Here is a 27,284-nt window from a genome sequence, read left to right as displayed (position 1 = left end):
AGGAAAAGCTGTTTGATGAAGTACAGTATATAATTTTTCTAAGCAGTCTGTCGTTTATTTAATTTTTACATCAAACGAAGATATGAAATACATAGTTGGAATGTGAAACCAATAGGTTAACTAGTATGGCAGCTGGGAGGAGTGACTCATTGCCGTCAGAGCAGGACAATGGCCTTTTTTGTGCTTCTATTCACCAACAATACTCGCGGAATTGAATCTGTTTAGTTCTAATCCTCCCTACTTCTGGAAGTGTCCATGCAGAACTCCGTCGAACCTACTGATATGGCGTTTCGCGTAATGGCTGGAACATCTGTTAGTGTTCTCTTCCGAATGACCGTGTTTTCAGTCGTTTTTTTATATGCTCGACCTCCGTCGAACAACCTGCCACGCCCCGCTGCATCGACATGGAGGCGACCACACCCTTCCAGGAGCGAAACAGCGCGAATCACCGGACCGACCTCGACTTTTATTCAATCACTACAGTGATTTATTAGCGATTGTTTCTCGTCACAAAGGTGATCGTCTATCTATTCTGGTCTTATGTTGCTATTTCGTGGACTGAACACGTTCTCCATCTGTTTGACTTATTTATTTATTGACACACTCAAGGTGCTTCACAACATTGGATAAAGCAACTAAAAAACAGGATAAATTAGGAAGAAAACAGACGAGTGTTCTGGACAGAAACAGGCGATGAGCAGGAACTGGCACTCATTTTGAAGCCCACGTTTTTGAGGTAAACACTGAGGTTTCACACAACGCCATGTTTTGTGGCCGTCATTCGCAATACTTTCGAGGAAGATAGTGAAAAATGCATGCATTGAATGATCAGGGCGGTTCGTTTACTGTTGTGCCTCTCCGTAATCATATGGTGAAGAACCTGTTCATCGCCACATGCACGTTAACTGGGAGTTGTCTGTCCAAGCTGTGACGACGAACCGAAAAGAACTGCTGCCGCATTAAAATCCTAATGTGCTTCGCATTTGTCAGAGCATATCGACATAATTCGTTTCTGCTCGGTAGGCCACTTTCCTGCTCACCCTTCCCCCTCACCAACTGATATTGTTTCCCATTCGTTTTTGGAGACAGGGGTGCGGTTCCACTCGTTTTCCACGAGAATCTTTGAATGACTTTCCTTCTGGCGGAAATTTCATTCATAAACTCTTCTGAACTCTTTATTCTTGACTCTCATCATGGATCGTTGTCAAATGTGTGGATATTTGGATCATGGTCGTTTTTTCTTTTCTTCTAAACATTTTCTGATACATTTAGGCGTGAAAGCCATTTCTAAATCATTTACTGAGTGCTGAGATCTTCCTGGGAACAATGTCACATATGATAATTGGATTTTTTCTTCGGAATCCAGGACCTCCGCTCTGCTATAGTCAGCATTTTCGATTTCCGTGAAGTCTCCCAAGAAAGTGACTGATATTGCTGAACTTTACTCTCAAAAAATGTTAAAATTTATTCTTATTCATTAGATCTCCAATATTCCACTTGTGATTTACATCCTATCACTACTTTAGCAGCAAACTGAGGAGCTGTCAATAATTCAGTTGGTATTTATTTATTAGAAAAAAATCCCACCCCACTGTTTATATTTCTTCTTCTTATTTTTTATTATTCTCTTCTTATTCTCTTCTTATTTTTTGAAGGAGAATGTTTGTCTAAAAAACGAAAGATAGCGGAGAATCCTCTTTCAACCTTGTTTTTGCGTCCGACGAGTGAACCAGTGACGATAGATGGTGTATTATATTTCATAGGACTAATCCTAACAATGAGAGTTCATTCAGACTCCCTTGTAAGGATAACGTGACCCCAGCCACCGCACTGTTGACAGTGAGCCCCTGAACACTGTCCAGCATCGTATCTATCTATGTGCTCAGAGAAAATCCCAACAACTTTTCTGTTCGGTTTTTATACTCGTAATTCTCATTCGCCCTCAATTTATTTCTTCTGAAAGTAGAGATTTCCAAAATAATTTTTTTAGCTTGAAGTGATTACAACTCACTTACACGTTAGCTTTTTAATTATTAGTATTATTATTATTTTTATTATTATTATTAATTTAGCTAAAAAAATTTTTCTCCTTTTTTGATGGCAAAGAGCTGCAAACTGCTGGAATTTTTCGAGGGAACATTAAATTATTTGAGCAGTTGTACGAGTCACGAACGAAGAAAACGTATTTATTCAGTTACTGCATAATTTTTTTGAGCGCTCAATTTTTCTCTTTGGTATATCCGGAAAGTATGTCTTCTTGGCAATTCTATTCTTTGCCTTAAATTAACTGTCATCAGGAGATTCGATGTTGGTAGCGCCGCTGTTCCCCATTTCTCGAAATCGATACCTTTGCTATGACAAATTCGTTCGTCCGTTGTGATGATTCGGGAATGTTTCCGATCGATGGTTTTCGGGAACTTTCTGTCTGCCTTTTGTTGGGGATTCGTCAGTCGACGTTTTAGGAATTAAAATGTAGTCATGACGTGTGGTAGATGGTCATCGCGTTTTCTTCGCGGCGGGAACAGGTTCATCCGCTGTTCGATGCTGCTATTATATGTACACATACCTCGAAAAGGATGACTCCACCCCGTCCTGACCCTCTTTCACGTAGACAATTCCTCCGACATTCGGCTTTTTGTCGGGGATTCCGAGTGAATGACTGAAGAAGACTTCATTTTTTGGGCACTTCCCTAGCGGGATCCATGTTTTTACTTCGAAAAAATGATATGATTAATTAACTAAGTTCTGTTGGATCCACTAGAACTCTTCCTTCCTAGGCTTTAGTGTAAGCGAGACATTAATTCCTCCCTTACGCAGCGTCTTTAACAATTCATGACTTTCACGCTAATTAGCATTTTAGAACCGCAAATGTGAGAATGACATGCCTTTTCTGGCCAAAATCACTTCATTGCAGAAAGCTTCGCAATGAATCGAGACATATGACATAAGTGCTTTTCTACTGTAGCGCCTTTCCACTAAGACTACAGCTAAAGGAACACATCAATAAGAAAGGTTTTTACTTTTCTGGGTCTATTTATTGCTTACTGTAAGTGATGTAACAAACATTGTTTTGATCTATCATTCCATTTCTGTCTTCGGAGATCCAGAGAGTTTAAGGAGAGAAATTTAGAGGGTCTAAGTGTATTTAATGTAAACTGTGAGTAGTGAACATTTTTCTCACTTGATAATACATCAAAAATTCGTGTGGTCACGCCTCGTTGACATGATCAGAAATCAGGTCCCTTTAACTGCAAAATAAACCACCTGTGGCTCTTCATCTTCATGTTTGAACCAGCTTAGTGCAAAGAAGATTCCGTCTAACATTTTTGGCTGCAACCTTGCACGTATTGATCGTGAGCTTTTGAAATTGAAAAAAATAATTTGCTCGTAGCGTTCTGTTTTGAGTGATTTGCTGCCTAGACGTACTAATCATATAAAGTCCGGTGATTTCTTTCTCCTCTCTTCTTATCAGTGAAAAAATAACGAATTCAGCAATGAATTAATGAAACGACGTGTTGCGGATAGCATTTGCTTATCAAACGATGACTAGTTTTGAACATTTCGCACTATTCTTTTCATTTCCGGCTTAAAGGCAGCATACCACGAATCTGAGGTGGTACGGATTTCAGGTGGAATATTCGTATATGGGATAGTAGATTACGGAGAGGGGTGTGGTTCCGTCCATTTCTTCCCAGTTGCCGTAAAAAACGGCCCGGAAGATGAGGTGCCAATGAGATGGGCTGGCGCGCTCCAATCGAACTCTTTGTAGAAAATAGTGCGCCGGAACGTTCGAAGCCGTATCTTCCGGGCCGTTTTCTACGGCAATTAGGAAGAAATGGACGAAATCACCCTTCTCTCAATAATCTACGACCCCGTATACGAATACTCCACCGGGAATCCGTACCACTCCAGATTCGTGGGGTGATGTCTCTAAGGGACGGTGAACGGCCTCTGCTCGTCCACGTTTATTTTCAGCTAGAAAGTTGACGTGAATGCATCACTTGCAAGCACTCCGAGACGTTTAAGGAGAGGGCAGCAATTTTTCTGTGTCATACTTCTGATTCCCGAGATTGTTGAACAAATTAAAACTTCTTACTTTTAAGCTGTTAAATAAACTACGTAGTTGCTATGAGGTATAAAATAGTCTAGTCTTGTTAATTAGTCCGAATATAACTATATCTATGATTGGGTTTTCATGATGGTTTTGATGAAAACGATTAATTTGATAGGTACAGTAGCCAGGAAAAGGAGGAAATTCATCGAACCACGTTTTCTTTCAGCAATAAAGACGTCTTGGCAACGTTTGTGTCTACAACTCTTGTATCAGCTGCCTACCTTGAAATTGCTTTTTGTAAGGTTTGCAAAAGAAAAACTTGCTCCGCAGTTGGCAGCAATATTGCACAGACTTCTGTGCAAATCTGTACTTTTATATTTTAGTGTTTCTTATTTCTGTTTCATTTACACAACCTTTACGTCAGTATTTCTCTACGTATCCTGTACAAGTAAAATAAATCTATTGATTAGATTTATTAATTGTTAGTCACACAGGCGGTGCGAAAATTTTGTGTCGAGTAATAGCACGAAGACAGCGGCTGAGCGGTGCAACCACGCTACTTCGCATTACTGTTCTTCATTCGACGTCTGCTCAACAAAGAAATAAATAAATGCTAAACGAATACTACACACTAATTCAATTTACCAGAATTACTGGGATCCAATAAGGAGAAATCTGTGGATTTTTTATTAGTTCTGACGTTTCGAAACAAAAATCGAAGGAAGATTCGAATTTCAACGAAATTTTACTAGATTTAGACATGTGGAATAACGACAAACCACATACAGTTTTACGATACCTTTATTTGGAGTTTTGCGAATGTTTTTTTTCGTGCTTTCCTCTTGATCCCCAACGTATTTCCAAGATCGTCTTCTATTTTCGGGTCTTATCGTAAGTGGGTGATAAGCGAAACGAGATTTATGTTCTACCGCCTTTGTACTTTTATTGGTGCGCTATCTTATCAGGTCGTATTTTGTTTTCAAAACTCACACCCACAATTGTAAACATGGACTTTTCCGACGAACGTGAGCAATCAGACAAGCAAACAGGAACATTCCTTCCATTGTTATTTAGAATCCAAGAACTCATGGTCTATAACATCGAACTACGTATGTACAATAGGTGTTACACAATGGGGCGGAAACGCTTGCGTAGTCAGTGCGCATCAAACTAAAACCGCATAACTTTTAGTTCCAGTAAATGTTGGAAGAATTATTCATTTTTTGATTTGTCTAGAAGTTTTTATTTTTATTTATTTGTACAATTTAATCAACGACACATTATTGGATTTAGTCCCGAAAAATGCCAAAAATTGAGAAAACTCCTCCGTTATCTAATGCTGGTTCTTAGGGGTCTGCGATGTCGAAGTGGTTGACCACAAGAATCAACACCATGAAAATCTATAAGGGAATGGATTTTTTTTTATGAATCCATGATTTCGTTATGCATTAGTTCTTTGATAAGCAAAAGCTCAGCGATAGTAAGAGCATTTACAACAGATTCATTTCTGTTATAACACTAGTTATCGTTAAGTTGTAACAGTAGGTCAGACTAGATTACTAAGTTTTATTGGCGGTGAGGAAAATTGTAGCAGTGATGGTGGTTAGCGAAAACTACAGGGGGTTCTGCCTTCTCTATAGAGGTAACTATAGGGTTCCTTCCGTCATATGGGGCTTATATTAAACTTTCAAAAAATAGATTTCCATACGCTTGTTCTCTGACACTGATCACCTTTCGGTTTCCAAGCAAAACTAAAGGGTTTTTTATTGTCTGTATGTACGTTGTTTTTTTTTGCATATTTTTTGTCTAATAGGTGTACTGTTCCGAAAAATTTGTTGATTTTTTTGATTGTTCTGTTCTTGTTGACAGTTTTTGTTGATTGCTTCTGTTGTTCATTAATGTAAGAAAGTGCCATTGTCAGTCACTGACGTATCAATCCACTTGGCAGGCGCCAACGCGTTTTACTGGAATTCGTTTTGGAACGCGTGTTGGCCTATACAATGACTTGCGGGGGTCAGCCGATGATCAAGTCAGTGTCTTTATCCTCCCAGACAAGTCTGGTACCCCGAAGGTATGAAAAACTTGGTTTGCACTAGGGAGTTTTCGCACACTCGACCGTGTGGCTACAACGGATCTCTAACCGACTGCGACACACCCGCCGTGCCACTGTATTCTTTGTTTTTGTTATTATAAATTTGTAGAAAAACGGAACCTCCAGGAAAAATTGAGTATGTTGTATGTAAATTTCCTCCTTTAGCGTCTAAGAATATCGCGCACCTTTTCGTAGCAGCCATTTCCGTACAGTTTTCTGATTTTTTGATGTCTTTGTGAGCTTTTTTCTCAGTTGTTTTTTTCTTGATTTTTTAAAATAAGAATTCAAGCTATCTATGTGTTAGTGGCCGTATGAAGAGAGCATAAAAACCGAAGCGGTCACAAGTCAGCTTTCGATTGTTCGGGACGGGATGCTTGAATTTGCAAAAAATGTAATAACAGCAATCAAAGATTGCTCACAAATTAAGGACCACAGGTCCCTACGACGATCCACATTGATCTCTCTGGTCCTTTTGCAGATAAAACACTCAAAGCGCTCTATGTTGGTCCATCTGATAACTTACGCCATTGTTTTGATGCTGCATCGATTTAGGTCGAGTGTACGTTGCGCGCAAACTGAAACATTTACATCATCGTCGTCGTTAGTTTTTTCGAATGTTCGAGTAAAACGATGACTAATTCGAAGAAAACGTTTTTAAAACGTCCGATATTCTCATTCGCACAGCGTTTCAGAATGCTATGGTTTAGGAAAATGTTGAGTGTATGAACGGCGTAAAACTCCATTAAGATTACGTAGTTCTTTCCTCTATTTCTACATTTCTACATTCAATTCAAATACAAATTCGTTTTTCATCCTGCAAATATCCTACTACTTATAATATTCGCTAATATTCTTTGCAATAAACGTGGAGTTTTCGTATACGGTTACGAATGAATGTGGTTTTCATATTCCCTAAGTTATCACCTTGAGATGAAAACTACTTGCATAATTTGCGTTTTACATCAGTTAATTCGTTAAGATTCTCCTTCTTTAAAAAAAAAGTGATGGTATTTTCGCACTTTCATTTCTTCTCCAATTGAGTCGTTCTCGAGTAACTCTTAGTTCACCTTACTCCAAAAAATGGATTTTCCCTAACATTCATGTCGTACTCGTGAGCTTAGGCGACTCTTCCGTTCTCCGATTTAGAACCAAACAATGTGGGTTGCTTAGTCTTGAGCAAGTTTTTTCTTCTTAGAGTATTAATAAATAGCATAAATTTTGGTTTTCAGGAAACATATCCATGAAAAATGAACATTGAGCAGACGAAGAAAAGTAGCTTTATGATTTCTACGACTTTCTCGTGTAGAAAAATCTCAAATTAATTAACATTGTCTAGTGCAACCAAACTATTCTTGGGGGTGTTTTTTCCCATCTTAAAGTTGATCTTGAACTTCCACAGCTCCCTTCTTTTTCTTCTCAAATCTTGTGAACGTTCTTGTAGATGATGATCTACTGTTCCCGCGTAAAAATTGAAAAGAATACTTCTTTTTTATACTTTTGAGATGCCCTTTCCTTGTTCTAGATAAACTTCTCGATGGACGTGCAAGTAAAAAAAACGGTGTAGTTATTCGTTTTGCGCTTATCTTTACTCTCCAAGTAATTACTGGAAACATTTTTGCATCATCCGCTGACGTTCACGGGCTGGGTTCGACGTTCAAGTTCTGCAAAGGAGCCACCGTAAAAGAAGAACTTTCGCGATGTTATTGGTCGTCATTTTCATTGCGGCGAATGGCGTAACTCATATTGTTGACTGTTGGTTTTTCTCACTTGCCAGGGACAGTGTACGCTATGGATTAGCGGTCTAGTTAGTGCACTTCTCTTACAAATATGTGGCACTTCTTTTAAAATGCAAGAGCAATGTTGATTTTGAGGAGTTGAACATTCTTTTAGCACCCATACTCGTGTGAATGAATCCTCAAAGGCTCATTCTTCCGTAGGTATTTTTGGATTTTCCACAGACAGGACTCTTTTTACATATTTTTAGGATGTGTGATTTCAATGAAAATTCCCTCCCTTTCCTCTTAACGTTTTCAAGAATTCTAGAAAAAAAATTTTGTTTAGTCAAATTCACAAAGAAGAGGATTTCTTGTCCGTAAAATCTCGAAATTGCCTTGGATGTTTTATCGCTCTTTGACCGTAATGGTTACCGTCTTCGTCAGCCAACAACACATCATCCATTAAGGTTCGTACGGCGGCTGCCGCGCCCTTTGTTTCGTCCTGTCGCTTCACTTTCTTTGCCATTTTCAGACTCCCTTCTCTAATGCAAAGCTGTTCTATTATGATATTTACACAAGTCTCCTGCCTGTTGTGTGTTTGTGGTTGTTCCCACAAAGAAGTGGCGTTACAGTGGAGGCACCGATGATCTATGTGTGTCCGTAACGTTCATAATCTGTCGCAGTCGCTAGTAATCATTTCCGAAAATGTTTTTGAACTAACTTTTCACTTCCATTGATACTGCAGTGTTTCACAGCGCTCTTGGATTCAATCGCTACGGAATGCTAATTAAAATTAAAATATTCTACCCAGCCAAGTTTTTATTTCTCGATAGTTCCACCAATTTCTTTTTTTTCTGACGTCTTTGACATTTTCATGTAAGTTATCTTGTAACGCAGTTGGTGCGCCATGTCTTAAAAATATAGAGACATATGACAACCAGCTGATCATGGTGTAAAGAGAATAGCATTGGGCTCTCCGGAAGAACACATGCTGAAATTCTTTGCATTGCTCCATCCATTTTCCACCGCAGGCATCAAAACATTTCCTTATTAATCACGTTTTGTTTATTGAGATCGGAGAGAGTGAACAGTTTTCTGAAGATAAAATTATTAATTTGAGGTCATAGAAAGTAGGATCACTTGAATGTCTGGTGAATGAATGAAGAAGAATGCTCCAATTTGCATTTTGTCTTAGGCATTCCACTTCTTTTCTTCACAATTTGTAATTTTCTTCTGGATTTTCTAAAAATGTGACACCTTCTCGCATAATATTTCCCCTTGTTTTTTTTTTTTGTTTTTTCGTTCCAGTATTCTTTGCATGCAAACACTGCAGTGATGCATGTTCACTACTTTATTATGAATTATGCAATATCAAAATTCTTTCTGGAATCTTTCTCAACTTTGACTTTTCGAAAAAAAACTTTACTTTCAAAAAACCGCAGAAATTTGTTTCTTTGAGTTTGATGTCTAGACATCACAATGAAAGTATGACTTTACTTGACCAACTTGAATGCTCTTCACAATGTTTCCATGCTCTGCGATTTCAGCATCCTTTACAAACTGCATTTCCAAGAATCCCAACCTTCGCCGCTTCCAGCCACACATACAGAAGAGGGCAGCAACATAAACTTAGCTATTTAAGGTTTGTAAGGGATCTCAGTGAACGCCAAGGTCTCTTAGATCTCTTCAACTTTTGTTTGAGAATAACAAGTTTTTAGGTGTTCTCTCTCTAGCGAAGCATACTTCGTTCAATTTTTGCGTTGCAATTGATTGATGTTTAAAAAACTGACTGGAATTAGTGAAAGCGTTCAAAATCATCGATATTTTGCAAAAAATAAAGTTGTTTCGACATTTGCTGACACAGTTGTTCAGCTGTCTGCCGTTGGCTGCTTGCTATGCATTTGATGGAACTAATGCCGGAAAACACCTGAGATGTGCTTGCTCTCGTCAACAATTTCTGCTGTAGAAATGCTTCCCCACCACCAAACTTCGTAAATGCTTAGGTTTTCACCTCTACGATTATTATTGCTAATATTATAAGTTTACGTTTTTTGTTTCATCTTATTTTATTCTAAGTATGATCATTATTTTATTCTTACTCATCTCATTTTATTATAATCATTATTAATTATTATTTGTTTGCTTATTTGCATATTTCATTTGAAATTTAACTCGGAAATGACTCTAACTACATTCGCCGTGTAAAATCCACCTGTGACCAATTTTTCTTAGCAAGAAAAAAAATGAGATCATCCTCTTCAATCTACTGTTTTTCCTCACACATATACTTCTTTGAATTAGTTAGTATTTGTTCTGCATTTTCTCAACTGAGTCTTTCACTTGAAAACTTCGACTTTCAATGAACCTCGGCATAGTGGAGTGTCGCATCGATTTTGTTAAGCTGTACACGAGGTTGTTAAGTAATTTTATTGGCTAACGCTTCGGCAACATCGCTTTCTTCAGAGCCTGAAATGGGCGATCCAATCTACAATTTAAACGACCAACCTTTCCACAACTAAACTGATAAACTACACTGAATGCCCACCTTAGATCGGAGACGCCTAGCATGAAGCGCTGGTTGATCGATCACGAGGACGAACGGTTCGAATGTCTTATTCGAATCGGAAGAACCATTCGAGATATGGCGCGAGTTCCCGCGTTATCGACAGAAATTCGCCCTTGCGGTTCATTTTAGGGTTTTCTGCTTGGACCCAAAATGCCTACAGCGATTTTCGAGCCAACGTTTTAGATTCGTTCGCTAAGATTTGGAACCTAATTTCAAAATCGGCTCCGTCGTGTTTTTGTGTTCTATGGGCACCTAAAGGTGTCTATTCTCGTAACCTCTTCCTGCCGTTCACGTGCTCTTTGATGCGGACATACAGCGGTCGCTCTATTTCACCGACATTCTCGTCGCCACAGTTCGAGAGTTCTTCACTGCTTCTCAGAACTGTTCCTAAGGTTGTTTCCTTCCAGGAGCTCTTGTCATTAGCCTTCATTCTAAGTTCCATCCAGAAGTTTTGTTCCTCTGATTAAACCCCCATCAGGCTCTCGTTTCCAATGTTGTTGTGATCACAACATGTGCGGGCATGCGCCTTCGTTATCTCCGCTACTCATCTACTGCGGTTGTATGAGCATTCCACCGCAATCAACAAAGAAACCTTTGGTTTATGGTCCACTACGGCGCGTTGATCACTGGAACCGGAAGAGGATCCAAGGATTGTCTTAGATGTTTTGCAATAGATACAATTACAGGAGCGATTGGTCTACATAGAGACTTTCATTTCGTCGTAAGATCCTCGCTGTTAACTCTAATCTTAACCAGGTCACCGATCTCGCTCTCATTAATGAGTGCACACAAGATGTGATCTATCTTGGAGTGCAAAGAAATTTGGGTTGGTTAGGAAGGAAAGGAGATATGTAACCCAAGAAGTTGATCGACGGTGGTCCATCAAATTTAACCTGATTGTGAAGCGCCATAGTCGAGTGCTCGCTTCTTCCCAAAATCACATTTTTACCTGAAACTACACTACTGATAGGAACTTTTTTTTGAATTTTTTTATCTATGTGAGTAGAGACTGCAAGTTTACATAGTTTCTGAAAAAAGTGTTGTGCTGATGTTGCGCTACCAATGAGAAAATTTCGGAGTTCTCTATCTTCATTGCGACAAGTTCATCGATTGCTATTAACAATATTACCAGAATAAAAACAATATTACCTACAGAAAAATGGAACGTTCGAAACAATATGTACTTCGTAGCATTGCGATATATGTATTAATAGGGGTTTTGCCGTGTTCCCCTTCAATTCTGATCCATTTTGGATCTTTCTGGGATAGTGCCACGCGCGCGCATTTGGAGCTCCCTACTTACCTCCATTGCGACACATATTACATATGCTCAAAGGTTTATGTCCTTTTTTTCTTTGTATTCACTCTTTGATTAACAATCCGTTGTTTTCTTCCCAAAGTCCTCGTATTTTCATTCTGCACATCTTGATCTTCCACCTTATATAATTAACAACTATTTGCAGTCAGGTATAGAACTAGATTTTTAGCTTGATTTGTTCCCTTCTTTCTTCAGTTCTTTCTTCCATGATTGTTTTTATTCAGATTTTCAGATTAGCCGAGTCCTTTGGGTTTTCCAGAAGTTTTCACGTTTCGTGCACTACTTCGTCTGAGTAGAACCAAGACATTTATTCACCGTAATTCTTGCTAATGTTTCGGCGTCATCGTCTTATTCAGAGCCTGGAAGATGGAAGACAAATGTAAGCTATCCCCTCAAACGCCTCGTCACTCAACAAGATATGACTTAGCAAAGAGATGCTCAAAGATAGAGTCAAAGAAGCAGACCACAATAGCGCTCACCTCGAAGCTGCTAAGCCGCGATGACAGCAGACCACCGGTTGCTTGAGTTGCGCCGCTAATAGTAACTGATAATGATGCCCCTTGCGTCCGACTCCGTAGGTCAAAACCCGCATAGGTCTTGATACGGCGCAAGCTCTTTGGTCACACCGATGCATTCTTCTTTCCATAGCTTACGGTTGGACTTTGGCTGTTATATGGAACGCTTTGAGTGTTTCTGATTTTCCGGGCTCTGAAGAAGGCGATGACGCCGAAACGTTAGCCAGAGTGAAGGTGAATAACAATCTTGGTTCTGCTCAAACAAAGTAGTGCACGATTCAACTCTACAGTGCCAAAATACAAAAGACTTCGAACTTGGGATTTACTCAACGACGTTTTCACGTTTCTTTTTCAACTCTCTTCCTCTATATCGCGTTTATCTAAATATTCTTTTTGATTTCTTGTTCTTACCTCTCTTAAGCAAAGATCTCCAGAGAGTTATGGGAAGTTAAAAAGAGGAATATTTTTTTAAAAGTATTTTCACGTCGTATTGATGTAATTATAGTATTTTCAATTTTTGTGTTTTTTGTTTTTTTTCATTGATCTTTTTATTCCTAAAGGCAGATACTCTTCTTTTTTTCTCTTCTTTTTCCTTTCATATAATTTCGATCCCTTTTACTGATCTTATTCGCAGATTTCAATACCGTTCCCTGACGGATTTCTGTTTCAGTTTTTTCAAGTTGCGAACCCGCTGTTCGACGATTTCTACATGTTCAATCAACAACCAGGATCCCCGTTCGATGATCCATTCTTTCGAGGTACAATGTTTCTTTGAATGTAGGACATTGTAAGTTAGTTGTGGTCAACGTAAGGTCTTTTGTAAAAGTGGGTTACGCGATTTATCCGCCTCCTCACGAAATGCCCTGGTAGAACTGTATTTATCGACCTGGGTCGCTTGACGCTCACCATTTACAGGTCATTGCTTAGAAAAAGAGATAATAGGGTAGAATTCGGGTAGGATTGCGCCTTGAAGAATTGACAGCGTCCCTTCCATCGTGTTTTTATGAATCTTGAGAAAAATTGTGCCCTTTGCACATCGCATTATTCCAGAAGGCGCAGAGATTACTTGAATGAGCACAAACTTACTAGCAGTGCGTAGAAATTTCCTTTGCAACCGTTGCCTTCATCCTGATAGTTCAACAGTTTTAGTTCAAATTATGTGCTAGCAGTAACTGTTATCTGAAAGTTGTTTTCATAAAATTGAAATGTCCATTGAATAATGACCTGATAATGATAAGATACGTAATCTATTACGAAGGCCTTTGCAGGAGAAAAGCCAAATTTGCACGGTAATCCCAAAATCTTATACTCCTAGTAAACATCTGGCAGTTACGAATTTTATTGGGCCTACTGAAACTCCTGAAACAAGCTCCTTAATGGTGCTTCTGGTTTGTATTTACGTCATTTCATCGCAAACAAAAAAAAACCATAAGGAAATTTCCTAGCTGATCTTTTTACATCATGAGCATAGCTGTGAATGAAAAGTTGAGAGACCGTAGATGGAGATGTTCTAAAAATCTCATTCGGGGAAAATGAATCATGTTTCTCTTTGATTTTATGAAAAGGAGTAGAATATTCGTGAAAATAATACTCTTCTATATCAGAGCGACCTCGATTTTTTCGACGCGATATGTTTGACCGATTTGCTCCGATAAGAAGAATGAACAGTTGTGACGATGCGCTGAGAGGAGTTGGAATTGTTCGGAATATACCGATTCGAGTCGAGGTGAGATGATTGAGCAAAACCCTGTAAAACGGGAACGCGTTGTATGGAGCGAGTAATCATGGATACTCTATGCGCGAAAGTTAACACTGAAAATTTAATGAATTTCACAGCTTAGGTGGTTTCTGCTCTTTTTGTTCGTTTCTCCGGCATCTCTTTAAGCGTTCTGTCCATCGTTTGTCCCGTATTGAACTCGATCAAACGAAAGTGTTCTGATGAACTCAAGCAAACATTGACGAGCAGTGTGTTGACTTTTTTCCGAGCGCCTAAATTTATTTCTAGGGCCAAAATGTTGAGCCGAGAAACACGGACGGTTTCTTTGCTGCCGTTCCCAACAACGCCGGTGGTAGAGGAGGATATCAGAGGAGATTTAGTGAAAGTGAAACTGGACCGTCTACTCCTGGAGAGTTGAGAAGGGCGTTGAGGTAAGCTGAGTGATCATCATTTCATTGATTGAAATGTGATCTCGGAGTGCACAGCGCGCATGGAAAAGTTCAATTTTTTCTAACGTTTTACATTCGGTTTACACGCGCGGTTAAACGCGTCGTTGAGTTTCGATTCAACCCAGCCTAGAAAAATTTTTTCATCGAAATGAGCAAGAATTTCGCCCTCAGTTTTCTATGAGAGTGTAAACAAACAGTTTCGCTGAGTGATGGCGGGAAAAATCGCACTGCCGCTAATTCAAGCTACGAATGCCGAACAGTACACCACTAGGGCTCGCTATGCATACTCGTCAAAATATTTCTTCTTTTTGCGTAGTAATGTCCTGAATATTTCCGTGGCAAGACCTTATTGATTCCTGATTCATTTACATGCATAAATCATTGGGATTCTCGAGATTCTAAAAAGATCTCCTCTCTGGCGTAGTAAAACGAATTTTTGTAACCATGACTATTGTTTCCTCACTTCCCTCAGAACACAAACTAATTGATATGTTAGAGGTGAAGATTCAATTTTATAATTTTTTAGGCCCGTTTTATAATTTTAGAAGTATTATCAGTTATTAAGTGGACTTCTCCATCATCCAAAAATTAGAATGTTCCTCTTCCAACACAAAGCAGCTGTGCGAATTTTTTGGAAGGTTTGCAAAATTTCTGTGAATAACCCTCGTCTCTTCTGATTTGAGCCTTCAACAATTTTCGCTTTGCTTTCATCAAAGACATATCGAAGAAAAATCGAATAAGCAATAGTATAAGTGGTCACGGACGCTATTCTATTTAAGGCTATTCTATTTATTCTATCTAGCTATACTATTTAAATTGTTAGAATAAGATTTTCCACCCTTGCATCCAATGAACAGCAGCACTTTTAGGAATGTTGTTTGCTAAAACTGTGCATTTGCCTTCGCTTCGCTTTTTTTGTTCCTCGCGAGAATGTTTACAAAAAAGTCCACGAGACGAATGCATTGCTGCTGCCCACTTAGTCACTATTACTTGCACTTTTGTAACAGTTTTTAAAGTTGATTTCATTAAGAGGCAACATTTCTCCTCGTTGGTTGTGAGCCTGCTGAGGTCATGGTAGAAGTGAAACAAAAGCTTTTAACTTTCCATTTTCCATGTTTAGAACCACATGTATGTATTTGAGAAGGAAGCGACGTCAATTCAGCCATTCTTAGCCGTTGTGGATTTACTCAACCCTGTAGAATTGTGGGACTTCCATACCTCCAAAATTGATTCTCAAAATCTTAGGAAGGTCTGCCCTTTGGCATCTGTTCATAATTGAACTGCCTAATTTACATGATTATTTAACTCACTGCCACCACACATTACAGTACTATTCTCCGTTTTTGTTTCTGGACACTATTGTTATGGATATAGCATGGTTTTTGTGTGACTGTAATCTTGTGTTCATTTCCTATAATCTGTGTAGGAGCAAAATATACTTGATATCCAGCATTAATTATCAAAACTGTAACAATTTCCCGAGAGAATTTTAGTTTTTTTTTCGAGATTGCCAAAAAGAATCGGGTAAATCGGATTCCTTGGAAATGGCTGACGCCCTAAAAGTATTCATTGTGACCTTCTTTTTATGTGACAAACACGAGATTATCAAGTAAACTTTGTGCCTGGCTGCCATTTCGTCGACAGCGCTTTTTTGGAACTTATGAGAAGGTCAAACTGATGCATGGGCTGAGTAGAGCCTTTCTTCAACCGGCACAAGCGATGGAAACTACTTGTACCTTTGCGCAATTTTTGTGAAATTTAACCATAGAGCGGAGGCTAGTTCCTTCACAATTAAAACACGTTGAGGACTATTGGAGAAGGCAGTTTACAGTCATCTGTGCTTCTCCTCATAGACAGCATGGATCAAGAATCACTTTCACGGAAATTTGTGGAACTTTCACAACTAAGTTTACAAATTAAGTGGACGTTTTCTTCTTTTTTCATGGAATCTGGAAAACAAATTAGCTTCATTGATTCATTATGCCAAAAAGTCGTTGCGCTTTGCCTCCGCTATGCATTAATTTACAGAGAAAAAAGTGTGCGATTAATGCGGAACGGCTTTTCAAATTTCCCCGAACAAATCGGTTTTTCGTAGATCGGGCGTGCTGTAAATTCAAAGCTGCGCTTTGCCGCTGACCTAATAATTTCTCAGAGTTTGCGCCAGCAATTTGTACCCTCCATATGGACGATCTGCTACGAATTCTATAATTGTTTAGTACTTTTCGTTCCATTCAGAAGTTTCTTCAGATATAAGAACAGGCAACCATTCATTCAGCGAATCCATGCATCTTTTTCTTACTCACTTGTTCTGGATAGGATACGTGCTCATTAGACGAGACCACCGAAAAAAGTACCAAACTAGCTTCGTGTCGCAGCTAGCTGGATAGGAAGAAATTGATTCCAAAACCCATCCATGCATCTTTGGCTACCGAAATAGCATCTAAGTGGGGTGTCTTCTGGATGTGAAGTGTATCCAGAGCGGAAACAAGGGCAGGAACAATGTAAAAAAAAAACTTTGAAGCAGCGAAGAGCAGCTCTCTTATTTTGTGAGGCTGGTGGTGTCAATAGGTTTTCCTGCTTCGAAACGTAGAAACCTTAGAAATATCTCTTCAAGCTTATTTCGATTCTTCTCTACAATTTTTGGTTGAGCTAGTAGTTTTCAGTGTTCAGTTACTGAATTTCAGAGTAAACGAATGAACGCACAGCTTGGGAATTCTGCCTTTCCTAGTGTTCATGGAATGCTAAGCAAACTAGCGAATCATTTATTACTTTTTTTAATAACAATAGTAATAAACACAAGGTAGTACTACAGGATCGAAGACGAAGAATGCAAACAGTTTGTTTACTCCTCCAGTTACGCCAGGCTAGGCTTTTGTCCGCACCGTGCTCAGAAATCCGAATAGCTATCACTTAGACCGTAGGTGATGATCTAACGGGCTACCTACTTCCTACCTGGAATAAACTTTAAAGCTAGGAATCTGCACTTTTCAAAGTAAAATACCAAAACTGTTTCTAGCAATGTTTACATATGGGAACGTATCTTTCCCTATTTCGGACGTACAATACTTCAGTATAATTATTTCTTGCTTGAGTATAATTTGTCGCTGGAATTAATAAATGCTTTTGGTACTGAATTGTTAACAAGGTCCTGTCACATAAAATTGTTTTCTTGACGAGATCCAATTAATACTCCATTTTCGAGAATGTTTTGCTGTGTTACCGTATCATAAAGTGATGGGTTCTCGGAAAAACACAGTTGGCAATAATACACCAGGCTGCGGCACTTGGGAATTAGCGTGTTCATACGTTTCGGGATTTTTTTCTTCCTTTCGCAGAAGGTGAGTCAAGTGCGTTCGAGTCATGAAACACGCGTTACAACATCGTTTCGAAGTGGAGACATCGCTTTTGGAGAAAAGAAGGCCATAAACACGTGAAAAGTGCTGTAGGTACGTTTAAAGAGGCTGCGTTCACATAGATTCGCTGATCTTAATATTCCAGAAATTCTAGAAAAAAATACTGCAGTTCTTTTTCACAACGCTTATCTAGTACAGTCTTTTCTTTTCATAAATGACCAAGAAAAGTTTTACGTAAAGAGATCGAAGCCTTTCTAAAACCGTTGTCTAGCACATAGATGTCATAAAATTGATTTGGAAATCAAACTGCAACAAATTCAACAATTTTAGTTCCCGCAAATCAAGCCCTCCTTTAACTAGGAAAATTAAAATTACTGGCGATGATTTACGAATTCATGGATGGTCATAAATACTTTTCCAAACAGTCACTATCAAAATAAATTTATTGACGATGATTAGTTTCTAGATTGTTCGATAAAGAGATGAAATCGGTCGAACGGTTTTGCTGAAAATCATAAAGGACAGAAAGATGGAAGTATGGAGAAGATGCAGAGAGGGAGAGTGTGTATGGCAGGAGAAACTGCAAACCCTAACACGGAAGTTTTGTGGCCTTCATTAAACCGATTGCCCGAATTAGTGTTACGAATTTCCCACGAAAACATCGACGTTCACAGCACTCGGGGATTTAGGATTCGTGGACCAAAAAAACATGAACGATGCTTTGAAAGCACTCTTATTTAGCTTTAGATAAAGTCTTACACGAGACAAGCGGAATTTTTTTCATCAAGAACACCAATTATTTTCTCTCAAAATCAGTAGGCAAAAACTTGGAGTTTTTAGACTTTCTCAACATTTATGTACAATAATTTTGTCATCGGTTCACTGTGCATTACTTTTCGCTGTGAATTTTTCCACTATAAAACGTCTTCGCCGTTAGAAGAATTTCACTGTTTGTCGAATCGAATGCGGAAAAGCACCGAATGAATCATGGGAAAGTATTGTGATTGTGGTGATCCCATCCAAACATTCTCCCCTGTTTTTATGGTCAAGTTGTGTAGAAGAGTGGAGAGTCGTTCAGTACTATCCAGTTCATTTTTGAGTTTTCCCACCGGTAGTGGGGACTGTTTTGAAGAGAATCTCCGATTCTCACCTTTTTCCAACAATATTTCGGACTCGAAAGAGCGCGAGTTGCAGATTTATGATCATCGACGATGATAAGCACATGATAAGCACCGAACGATGACCCTAAACAGCAGAAATGCGCTTCTTAGCCGTGTCACAGTCGCTGGATCGAACCACACCCAACCACCCACCGACTGCAGCATTCCCAGGCGCCGCCCCCGTTCTTCTCTGCCTATCGTGAATTCCACGCACGCTATTCTACCGCGCTCCGGCTGACCTGTCTCTAGCATTTATTTAAGCAACTATAACGTCAACAAATCTGTTTATTCTCTGCTATGCCGGATTTGTGGTGTTTTAGCAGCGGACGATTGTCGCCGACGGACGCACGAGCTCCGATTTCCAGGAATTCTGCAGATGAAGAAGAACGACGAAGCATTCGTAGCGACATTGGTCCGCATCGGACTTTGATTATTCCTAGTACTATTCCTGGAAAAATTATTGAAATCCCGCTTGGATCCGTTAGCTTGAACTCTTCACGGCAAGACCTGATGGTACCACGGAACGAGCGCGACCGAAGTCCCAAGCCGGAGTCACAGATGGAGAAGTTGACGCAGAGGCTGAGAAATCTGGGTGAGTCATAGTTTCACTTACTTTCTTATCTCTGTTTTTTCTCCTCTATTTTTACCACGTGTCATCTGTTTCTTCCATGCCAATTTTGTTTGCGGAGGAAATTTGGCGTATCGTGACTATTTTGAGGACTTCAGAAAGGTCTACGCAGTGATGCTGATTCATCCTCGAAGAATTCTCGCTGATAATGCTTCCCTTGTTTGGGTTCATGCCTTTTAGGCAAATTCTTCTCAGATTTTATTGGTCTGCATTGATCCTTTTGAATCCCCCACATTTTATTAAAATTCCACATTCTTAAAAGTCAAAGATTCATTCTCTTGAAAGAAAACACTTGCGGATTTGACGGTCAGCAAAATAGGGACGATGGACTTGCGTAAAAACTCCGAATCCACAGTTAGTTGTTGCATTCAACAACTAGTACACAGAAATGAATGTCACGACGTTTGACCTCAAACTCGCTAGTAGCGAAACGCAAAAAAGGAACGAAACTGGGAAGGCCATAATTTCTAAGGAATCTCGAACGTCTCACCTGTCCTAACGCATTGCCTTCAGCATATCATGACCTGTTCCGATGTTCCATTGTTTGCTTCCGCTCGTCACAGCGAACGAAGCAACGCCGGTACTCTCGTGGGGAAACTTTCCAACGATGGTGATAGGTAATCAATCGATCGATGTTATCACCTCTGGTTTCCACCTCCCCTAGGTGTTTATCGATCCACGTTTACTGTCCGATAAAAACACCTTCGACACCCGGTTCACTATCGCTGAGTAAGGCGAGTTTCCGGCTGAGTGATCATTTCACTGACATCATCATATGATTCGGGAGCGATGTTTTAAATGTAGCTGGACGCTGACTTTAGTGGTATTCGAAATTCGTGTGTAGTTATCCAGCAATGGAGAGTGCTAGGGATGCCGAATTATGCGTATCATCCACTTTGATCTATTTATTAACCCTTTATACGAACTAGTTTCATGTACGCGTAATGTGGGATTAACGCACTGACGCGCGCGCAGACGCAAACCCCCCACCAAAACATCTCGTGCGATCACATCGATTCAACGAGTTCGTATTCGTTGCGATGTGAACATCGGTCGTACCCACATGCGTTGATATGGGCGAGAATGATGGATTGAGGGGAACGCGATCGAACGCTGGATTTGTTCTATAGGCTTGGGAACCAAGCAGGTACCGCCCACAGTTCGGTGGTACTTCACAAATAAACTCTGAGCGGAGTACATTTATTCGTAGAAGCAATGCGCAGAAGTACTTCCCGGAGACATTTTTAAAACTTTCTGGGGATACCCCAGATATTTGATCTGTAACCAGAATGTCTCTTCAAATTTGAAGTCCCTTCTTTTTAAGTCCTTCCCGATGGAAGACGTGCACTGTTCGGTTGAATACGCTCATCTCAACTCCCTGCTTGAAAATTCTTCCGCGCGAGTGGTTTCTGTGCCGTGACACCAAACGAAGTGTTATTTAGTATCCGTCACGAGTTTTTTATTCTTTGGAGTTTCAACAGCTGTTCCATGACAAGTCATCCATAAATTTCCTGCATATCTCGTTACGGTGTTCCAGAGGACCCACTAGTTAGTCGATGTGTCAAGTCAGTGTTTTTCCCTCCCAGACAAGTCTGGTACCAATTTAGGGATGAAATGCTTGGTGAGCTCTAGGGCGGATTCGAACCTCCGATCGATCGTGCCAGCAGCGGAACCTCTAACCGCTGCACTACCCCCGCCCACATTGCACTGTCTGCTAGTGAAAAAAAAAACTTACCAAAAAGGAAAAAAATTTTTTCTCGTACTGAAGGACTTTTCTGGAACTGGATAGTTGATTTGTTTCATCTTCTTTTTTATTTTATAACTTTTTTTATTGACGAAGAGATAGTATCAATACTTTTCGGTTAACCACTTCGCTTCCCAGACAAATAATTTCTTTCTTACGTATAACAGCGAAATGTATCGAACACAACACGGTTAAACGATTATTTTTAGGAAAGTTTGAGGGAGGTTGGGGGGTTTTTTCAAGGTTGTATTTTCTAATAGCTCAGTTTTCATTATTGATCGTTCATCCCCATGGATGTTCCTATTCTCAGAGCTGAGTGCAGATTTTACATTCAGGAGTTTTTCTTTCATGGAACTAGTACAATCAATTTGATTGACACTGTTGCCTCGGTATTCCACGCCCGTTTCCATGTTTGTTTCTGACGCTGAAACATTGAATCGCTGTTGAAAAAACGATTAGATTCTGACTTCCTTCAGTAAAGTATTGTTTATTAGAAGCGCCGTAGAGTGTCTACGGACTTTTACGGAAATTAATGGGAATAGTGCAGAGTCACAATTAATGTTTGGGTTATATAAGATATTTTCAAAGGTAAAAAAGGAGAAAGACTTGAATACTCACTTCCTAATTGTACCTCACTTCGATTTTTAACTCTGTGTTTAGAAGGTGCGATGATGATCACACTTAAATAATAATAATAAATACGACGATCAAAAGACGATGAAAGTTATCGTAAGGATTACGAATTTGTATTCAGGACGAATAATTTCAAGGGTAAAGCTTTTTTCAGAACAGCATAAGGTTGTACTGTAGTTCTAACTCTCTATTTCGAATGTCATCTACTCACAGGCGCTGAAAATGCAAAAATCAGTGACAACGGCGACGATCAACGATACACCTTAGAAATAAGTTATTAATAGAATTGGGTTGATCCACCATCAAAAGCTATACTTAAGATAGACCTATACAGTGATGTACATAGTTTTCAACAAAATAATACTCAGCTATCAGAAGAGATAAGCTCACCAAGATTATGTGAGTGCTGAGGATAATCAAAGTTTTCATCGGCTGATAAAATTTGGATAACGTTCAATTAATGACTGCCAGTTTCGGCACTAAATCAAATGGTGATGTAAAGAACGACCAGACTTTGATTTTATTCAGAAAAATATGTTACCTTTAAAAGTTCTCTCAAAAATCAAGGCCATAGTACACAACCAAAAGTCAGAGCTGTTGTTTACACTCATTTAGATATTAAATTGTTTAGTTGCCTTCCATTCTAGTTGTAAAATGTGATCCTTAATTCCTTGTGCAAATAATCATGCTTCAACGCTGCAAAAAATCATGCTAAATCCTGTGGAAACTGAATTTTGCTTCGTTGCTGTTTGTTTTCGGCCTTGTTTTGATGTGGACGAAATGGAGTTGCATTGTTGTGCCAAAGAAATGCGCTGTAGCAGCGTAGCAACAACGGCGGCGACTGCTAAGTGCACCATATCCAACGTGCGTGGTTTTGCGAACGAACGGTGGCTGCTCAGAACCAGTTGCTGTGATCGTAGCGTTATTTTCGTTTGTATACGAGTCGTGTCTTCTTCTTCTCCATCACTCTTCTTCTTTCTGTTACATAATTGCCACCTTCATGCTTTAACTTCTTTCTGCGATATATTGCCGCCAAGCTACGCATTTTGAGATGTGTAGATTCTAATTTTTGTGGTCGCAGTAGCGATTTCCTTTTTCCTTAGTGTTTCATGTTTTGCAGTGGAGTATGATCCTCGTTCAACATTTTTTTAGCTAAACCGTTTCGTAACCCCAGTCATTCGAATGAGGTCGTTGAGCGTGACAGCAAGCTGCGCAGTTCCAGTCCGGACAGTAGCGGGATTTCGGCTGACATCACCGATTCGAACTCAGGAGAGGATGCCAAGGTATGTTCAAGAAACCTAGAACTTTCTTTTGAGAGGAGTCTCGGAAGAAGTTTCACGGAAAGTACAAAGTGTGCTGCGCGTTGCTTCCACTCCTCAATTTCCCCACGAAAAAGACGTTCCTGCTTTGAAGCTACGCAAACACTACTCTCGAAAATGACTGACAGTTTTTTTGTTCAAAATTCAGAGCGATACTTCCCGGCTCCTCTGAGACGACTTTAAGGTCAGCGTGTTACAGGAAATTACAGTGTATCGAACATTGAGCAAACACCAAGGGGATCGCCATGTAATGTTGATTTGGACCGCGTCATTTCTACAAAAAATCCGCAAAGTAAACAGATTTAAAGATCCAATGGATCCAACAAAAACAATCGAACACATGAGATTTTCTTCGCTTCCATTCTTTGTGAGTCCGTGAACAAAGACGTTTTAATTGCGAAGACACGTTTAACTATGATGAAAAAAAAAGAGAGCTGGGGATATTTGGTGGATTATTAACGCACAGTCAAATCTAGTCGGGACAGATTTCTTGAATCTTCTCATCCCATCATCTGTTACTATCTGTTGCAGAAAGCAGCGCTTATATTTTCATGTCATTTTTCCACGTCTAAACAAGTGAACCTCCTTGGACTTGGAAAATAATTAAAATTTCTGAAAAGTTATCGTTTGGTAACCGTCCCCCCTCCCGGGGGTACTGTGGAGTGGTTTCGGATATGCTCCAGATTACTCAATGTTAATAAAAAAATTTGTGAAGTTCATGGATTCCAAACCGTGCTTCCAAACAATAACCCTTTTTTTCCGAGTTGATTTTTTTCACGATCACGTATGCTTTCATTTTGCGAAATTGCAGTTTTCAGTCTTTTATTTATTGATTCATCTTCTAATCCCAACGGAATGCTCATCTACCGATTTCATATTTTTCTCCGTCTATTCTCATAGCTTTGCGAAATCACCGAGAATTCTGCAACTAAATGGCCTTTACCGAGAGAAAATTAACCAGTTCTGTACCGGATGTTAGGAAATTTGTTTGCTTTCGGTGCTTATTTTTATTAAAGTTTGCACAGATCCTTTTAAGAGAGCAAGTGATTTGTCGTCGCTGTCCAGTGTCGATCCTAACAGTTCGATCTCGGATTCCAGTGAAGAGCCAAAGTAAGCATTTCAGGTTCCTTTCTAGCCATCCTACTCATTTAGAATTCCTCAAATTCCTTCACTTTATGCGTTTCCTCTTCCTTTGACAGAATTATCGTGTGTCGAAAGGCTTTAAAAATCTTATCCTCGATAAGATTAACAATTTCTTCCTCTGTTTGACCACTGGTGAAGACTTTCTGCAAATTTCCTGTTCAGATTGCTACCGCCTGCCATTGTTCGTCATCCTCGACAACCTTACTTAACCAGACTGACACGGGAGAATCCTGTCAGTACTAGCGTGCTCCAGACAATGTTCGACAACATCGAAAGACCTGAGCTGAAACGATTTGCAGAAGTCAGCGTTAATTTCACATTTTCGTCCCATTTAAAAGAATTCCTATATACAACATTACTATTACAATATTGAGGACTTTATAGAAACGAAGGAAATTCCTTTTTAGTGAAGTGATGGAGCTTTTTATCTTTTATCTCAGTTGATTAATCGTTAGATGACGGGTGCGAAACAAAAAATATCAATGGAGTCTTTTGCGTGGATTAAAGGATGCTATTTACTGATTTCATGTTGAAATTATTACGCCGTTAACATCACTGCTCTGCACCTGAACCATACTAAGACTGCTCAAAGATCTTAAGGATTCTTGAGCTTCAAAAGCATTTTTTGTCAGGGGAATAATGGAAAGGAGTGGCTTATCCCAACAACAGTTGAGGAAGACATGCGCAGGAATGACTCAGCTGATTGGAATCTCATTCCAACTACTGTAGCGCCGTCGAAAACAGCATCAGGAAGGTAAGTGTGAGAATTTCGAATTGATGGTGTACTACATTTTCAGATGGGGATTTCCTGTCTTTTTTGAATTTTGCATTTCAACTTATGATCGGGTTTTCAAGATGGGTTTCCTGCATCGTTGCATCGTCGTTTACGACCTTGGCTACCCGCCCTTCGTCTCCCGATAGATGCCGAATTGAAATGATCTGATTTGCCTAACTGGCCGCAAGATTGCGTCTTTCGTAGGATAGTCGTATATTCAAGAAGGGAAAACAGACCGAGGTGAAATCAACGATGTGAAGTGTCTAAAAGACAACGCAAAATGTCCTTCCCTTTTAATCCTTACACATTGAACTATCCTACGAAAAAATCAATACCAATCGATTATCAGCGATACCCATGTTTACTTTCTAACGTTTCAACTCGCAGAAAGGTCTAAAAATACTTCCGACAAATCTCACGGCATAATATTTCCCAGGATTACCAATGAAATAGTGGTTTAATCTGTAAATGATAAGGAACAATTCATTGGTTCCTAAGCTCTGAGGCAATTTACACCACACAACATAGTATTAGAATTCGTTTCGGAAAAAGCTGACAAATCACTTTTTTTTCGAAATGTCCATATTTTTGTTCTTTTCTGACTATCCAGCACAGGATATTTTTTCATTTCAGTGATATCGTGGATGAAGCAGTGCAGGCTAGAAAACGTATTGTTTGTTCGAAGATGACCGAATGTTTGAGAGTGATCGAAAACTCCTGTTCACAGATTGATAAGGTGAGGCGATTTTCCAAATTCAGCAAAGAATTTCATCAAAACTCCTTCAAATTTGGATAAATATTGACTTATAACTCACAATTATTCAATCACTAAAGCTGAACCGTGCGTATATAGCTAAGAGGGAAATTAATTAGTTAATTAATTGCTGGAATTAATTTGCCTAGCTACATTTTTGTGAACGAAATTTCTGATATTTTTTCCCGAAAATGATCCTTTTATTTGGCGTGGTGCGCAGAAATGTCTTTAAGGATGTGAAAGATGGAGACATGTGAGATGATGGGATAAATTACAAAACTAGATAGAGATTGCGGGAAACAACAGAAAAGTAGAGAATCCGCAACGGTCCGACCCTGCCGCTCATTTTCCCGGTTTCATCTAAGTCTGAAGAGCTGGTGTTTAGGTAACAGCACCTAAGCTGTGGCGAGCACCTCACCTTCTCCAAGCGAACCTGAATAGCCTTCGAGATGCGGTCACGACGGCGCAGGAAGCCTTGGATATGTTTGTGGACGGAACCGGTAGAATTTCAATCGATCGAAAGAACCCGAAAGCTGATGGTAGATTTCTTTTGCTCAGTAGTTTATTATCAGCTGCTAAGAAGACAATAACGTAATATCTTTGAGAATTCGACGGTCTCCTGAAACCTCTCCTCGATACAAGAGCTCAGATTGCAACACTGCGAAAAAACCTCGACAGCGCTGGCTGGACCGTCTCAGTCTTATCCAGAGACAGCGAAAGCTCGCATTCCATGGACGCTCTGGAACAATTTATCGCTGCTCTTCGTAAGGTGAAGATTCGAGAGTACGACTTCAGAATCTATGCTGGATGAAAAGGAATTTAGGCTCCGTCCGATTGTCGACGTCTTCTGCAGTGGACCCAACTTCTTATTCCTTCTCCTACTGTCATATTCCTCAGTCCGTTGACTAATATTAAACCGGAATTCCCTAAACCAATTATCACGTCTCAGCTGAAAACGGCTGAGAAATCGGCGAATTCGCTTGGGTACGGTGTTAATTTTGTTGATCTAAAAAGCTCCAAAATTTTTAGCGGATATTTTCTGAACTGAAATAATCATTTAATGATGTATCATTTATCATTTGTCATTACCTAAGACATTATCATCATTTGATCAAAATCGTCAACATTAAATTTTAATTAATCATCATCATTAAACTGATTTATTTATCATTTACTCTTCAAATGTTTCCTCATCTACGCTCCTTAATATTGAAAAAAGTGCATTCTGAATAAATCAAATAATTTTTAGACTCAATCCGCAATATATTTTTTGTGTTCTTATTACGTTCATTCTGTTTCATTTTCCTTGTGTTTTAGTGCATTATTATGAGTTTTACGGATTTCTGCTT

At 39.4% G+C, this 27,284-nt stretch overlaps 1 protein-coding gene across 2 annotated transcripts in view; it reads left to right on the top strand.

The window, feature by feature from the left end:
* The window catches only part of RB195_006122 (uncharacterized protein), a gene marked incomplete at both ends in the record, with an annotated part of 66,006 nt that overhangs the window by 36,332 nt on the left and 2,390 nt on the right, over positions 1 to 27,284 (top strand). For both annotated transcript variants that reach the window (XM_013451209.2, XM_064179009.1), the window contains 12 exons: positions 12,931 to 13,018; positions 13,865 to 13,986; positions 14,266 to 14,408; positions 19,260 to 19,531; positions 23,097 to 23,227; positions 24,300 to 24,373; positions 24,569 to 24,707; positions 25,039 to 25,160; positions 25,815 to 25,917; positions 26,321 to 26,474; positions 26,541 to 26,704; positions 26,759 to 26,919. In XM_013451209.2, the coding sequence (XP_013306663.2) occupies positions 12,931 to 13,018; positions 13,865 to 13,986; positions 14,266 to 14,408; positions 19,260 to 19,531; positions 23,097 to 23,227; positions 24,300 to 24,373; positions 24,569 to 24,707; positions 25,039 to 25,160; positions 25,815 to 25,917; positions 26,321 to 26,474; positions 26,541 to 26,704; positions 26,759 to 26,919 (1,673 nt within the window). The remainder of the gene's footprint in view (positions 1 to 12,930; positions 13,019 to 13,864; positions 13,987 to 14,265; positions 14,409 to 19,259; positions 19,532 to 23,096; positions 23,228 to 24,299; positions 24,374 to 24,568; positions 24,708 to 25,038; positions 25,161 to 25,814; positions 25,918 to 26,320; positions 26,475 to 26,540; positions 26,705 to 26,758; positions 26,920 to 27,284) is intronic.

The sequence above is a fragment of the Necator americanus genome, chromosome I (assembly GCF_031761385.1).
Source record: "Necator americanus strain Aroian chromosome I, whole genome shotgun sequence".
Taxonomy (NCBI): domain Eukaryota; kingdom Metazoa; phylum Nematoda; class Chromadorea; order Rhabditida; family Ancylostomatidae; genus Necator; species Necator americanus.
The sequence above is the reverse complement of the archived record's forward strand: the minus strand, read 5'-3'. Positions and strand labels throughout refer to the sequence as shown.